The 3,429-nt window shown below is 50.2% G+C and overlaps 1 protein-coding gene across 2 annotated transcripts; it reads right to left on the bottom strand.

The window, feature by feature from the left end:
- Positions 1-231: 231 nt before the first annotated feature.
- On the bottom strand, positions 232-2,439 carry LOC108664713 (serine--tRNA ligase-like). Of its 2 annotated transcripts, XM_047881244.1 has the most exons (2): positions 2,048-2,439; positions 232-1,927 (listed from the first exon to the last, which is right to left on the bottom strand). In XM_047881244.1, the coding sequence occupies exons 1-2, from the start codon at positions 2,411-2,413 to the stop codon at positions 281-283; spliced, it is 2,013 nt and encodes a 670-aa protein (XP_047737200.1). In that variant the 5' UTR covers positions 2,414-2,439; the 3' UTR covers positions 232-280. The 2 variants fall into 2 exon arrangements, with proteins under 2 accessions (XP_047737200.1, XP_018006870.1); XM_018151381.2 differs by having other exon boundaries at positions 232-2,439.
- Positions 2,440-3,429: the final 990 nt, after the last annotated feature.

Genomic DNA, 3,429 nt, shown 5'->3' with positions numbered 1-3,429 from the left:
ACGGTCTCTCCAGCGTTTTAGTGGCCAGCCAAGACGTGGAAAGAAACACCGTATGGCCGTTTTCATTCAAATCTAACACTAGAAACTCGTACAACATTTGAAAAAAACGGATAATTAAAAATACGCGGATAAAAACGCGTATTAAATTAAATTAAAAAACGGATGAAAACGGAAACACGGTTTATTTTCACGTGGCGGCCGGCCACTAGAACACTGGTGAGACCGTTTTTAACAGTTTTTTCGAACAGTGTGGAATAAATAACTCAACTTGATAAATTACTCAACTTGATAATTTATCGATTAATTTCCCCAGGTTAGCCTCGCCCTGCGCATCCTGCAGGTTCTCCACAGCGACGGCCAGGACGCGCGTCACGTCCATGGCCTGCGCGTACACCGCCTGCAGGAACCCCAGCCGCTCAACCGCACCAGTGGCCGCCCGGCCGTCGCGCGGGGAGGTGCTGCTCGCGCGCGCTCCGTCCTTGACGTACATCATTAGCAGGCGTTTGCTGATGTAGTCGCCGATTATTGATATTCGTCCTACCTCAATATAAGTCATTTTATTTTCCCCAATGTAGACAGTGTTCCTGCCTTCAGGGTAGGAGGTGCTTAGCATCTGCACCACAAGGGCATCGCGCTCATACACGCGGAGGTCCCGCGGCTCAGGACGAACTATACGGAAATGTAGGCCTAACTTCTGGTAGGCCTGCACTACAACACCCAGAACCTCGTCCTTTACGAGGTCTTTGAACTTGGACTCATTCGTGTACATTGTCAGTAGCGACACGCTGGTGCTCTGCATGGACGACATTACCCCTCTCATCTGGGGGGCGTAAAGCCCCTCGTGGGGGGCGTGGAGCCCTCTGTCTGGAGGGCACAGGTCGCGTAAGGGCGTATAAGTCCTCTGACAAGCGTAAAGTTTCTGTGGCAGGAATTTACTGGTTTTCTTAACCGCCCTCCTAGCGAAGTACCCCAGATACGCGGGCAGGGAGGCGCCCCCCACCAGGTACACGGGGGTTTTATCCTCCTCCTTGAGTTGGGTCTTGAGGCTACTCGCCCCGCCACAACCCTCAACCAAAACCTCCTTGGCGAAGTCTGGGTTGCACTGTCGCAGGTACCCAGCGGCGTCCAGCAGCCCAGTCCAGTACCGGTCTAGCAAGACCTCGCACTCCGCTAAGTCCCCAGACAGGTAGAAAGCTCCTGGACTCACGTCCAGAAACTCTAACGAGTTGGGGGACTGGGTGCGCAGGAGGGTGTGGGGTTTGGGGGAGAAGTCAAAGATTGGGGGATCGTTCAGGGACACGACGACTCCCCCATCCCCAGGGGGGAGGTTTACAGTGTTGGGTAAATCCAACATGGCGGGGATGGCGGTAACTTCCAACTCGTTGAGTCTCGCCTTAAGTATCTTTGTTTTAGACCGCAACTGTGATATCCTAACTTTAACTTCATCATCTTTTACATCTTCTTTGCCTTTCATTTCATTTGATGTTACCGTCAATTCATCCGCTTGTTTCTCCAGTTCCTCAATCGCATGTTTCAGCTCCTTGAACTCCTGCCAAGAATCCTTCAGCTCCTGGAGTCCTTCGAGTCCCCCGAACTCCTCTGACACCTGTCGCAGTTGCAGCTCCTGCAGCAGGTCCTCAGGGGCCGCAAGTCGAGCGTCCATGTCCAAAAAAGGCGTGACGGGGGCGAAGAAGATGCGAGCCATGTGTCCCGCCACGTACAAGTGGGACAAGCGATGTCTGAAACTCATGGGTTTAGCCATATCTTTTCGTTCTTCAGTTATTTGTGTGCTGGATTGCTGTTCGTTAATGTCCATTCGAATATCAGGTTTTTGTGGTATTGTTTTCACTGACTCCTTTCCCTGAACGGACGCCATCTTGTTTCCAGCGCTCGATTCCGACGCCATCTTGTTTCCAGCGCTCGATTCGGACGCCATCTTGTTTCCAGCGCACGATTCCGCCTCCATCTTGTTTCCGGCGCTCGAGTCCGACGCCATCTTGTTTCCAACGTTCGATACTGACGCCATCTTGTTTCCAGCGCTCGAGTCCGACGCCATCTTGAATCCTTCGGTCTCGGCGGTCACGTCAGTTTCCTCGTCGGTCACTCCAGGCGAACTCACTCCACTCAACCCCGGGTGGGTTGTAAACAACCCGCGGCAATGGGGGCGAAGTTGCATTATTGTTTTTTTACAGAAAACTTTGGTTGAAAAAAGACGCCGTAAATCACTCGAATATTCAACATAATTCGAGATCACGGAAGGGGGGCCCTCCGCGGGGGCGCAAAAACCTAGGGGCCCCCCGCGGGGGTGCAGCCTGCCCACGGCGGGGGGGTGCAGGAGGCGTATACAGGATGCCGAGGTGCCCCGCAGGAGGCCTGCGACCCTGACGTCTGCGGCGGCGTTTAGCAGGAGCATCACGAGGTGGTGGTGGTGGTGGTGGTGGTGGTGGGTGGTGGTGGTGGTGGTGCGGAGGATAGACATGACGCTCATAGCGCCCTCCTACACGAAGGTGGGTGGTGGTGAGTGACGCAGCTTCGGTTTCTTGGCAGAATTCGTTTTCATAAAAAAACTCGTGTTAATGCAACAATGATAGTGTCACTGCTGCATGTTTGTTTTGACACATCAGCCATTCTCTGGACACAATAACCATTGTGCTGGCACACAATCAATGTGTTTGCACAACAATNAGTGAACGTAAGTACTTACGCTCTATTTTCTTGTCTATGATTGGTGGATTTTGCTTGAAAGGCCGTCAATGATTGGCTGATGAACTTACGATCTCTTAACTTTTTCTGAGAGGCCCAGTATAGATACTGTAGCTGTAAACTCGTGTTTGCTCTGCTCGAATGAAGATTTGATGGAAAACGTGCTTTTAGCGAACAGTGTAGAGTTATCTTTGCCCAATGCTGGTGCGAGTGACAGTGGATGCACTGACGTGGCGGGTGAAGTGAATGACTGAGGCAATGAGCCGGACGCACGTGATTTATTTGTCAAAGCTTGTGGTGATGAACCCGTTTCTAAACGTATGCACGATGGTGATATTGTCAAGGAATTCCATGAATTAACACGTTGATTACGATTGCTTCATCTTGTACTATTATTTCATTTTTTGTACTTTTTTAAGCAGGGTTGCCAGACGATCATTTTTTCCGGACAAATTCCGTGGTTGTTTTTCTCAATTGCGTTGGCCGGCTAAAATTTATGATAGAGGTACTTCCTAATTAAATTTTATATACTGCAAAAAGAAAATAAATGGAATTTTCATAGCGGAACCTACAAATAAACTAGTATACATTGAATTATCGGCCTTTTTTGTTCTCTGAATTGGCCGATTTTGGGCAACCTGAATAATGTACCACTACGTCCTGGAGAAATACATTTCGTGGTACGCATATGTACCAATACGTAGTCAACGTGTTAAGGGCCAAGTG

Source organism: Hyalella azteca, unplaced genomic scaffold (assembly GCF_000764305.2).
Source record: "Hyalella azteca isolate HAZT.00-mixed unplaced genomic scaffold, Hazt_2.0.2 contig7409, whole genome shotgun sequence".
NCBI lineage: Eukaryota > Metazoa > Arthropoda > Malacostraca > Amphipoda > Hyalellidae > Hyalella > Hyalella azteca.
This window is presented reverse-complemented; position numbering and strand designations above follow the sequence as displayed.

What these genes read in the sequence shown, in the direction of transcription:
- LOC108664713 (XM_018151381.2), bottom strand. Translation starts at nt 2,413, where the DNA reads ATGCTCCTGCTAAACGCCGCCGCAGACGTCAGGGTCGCAGGCCTCCTG.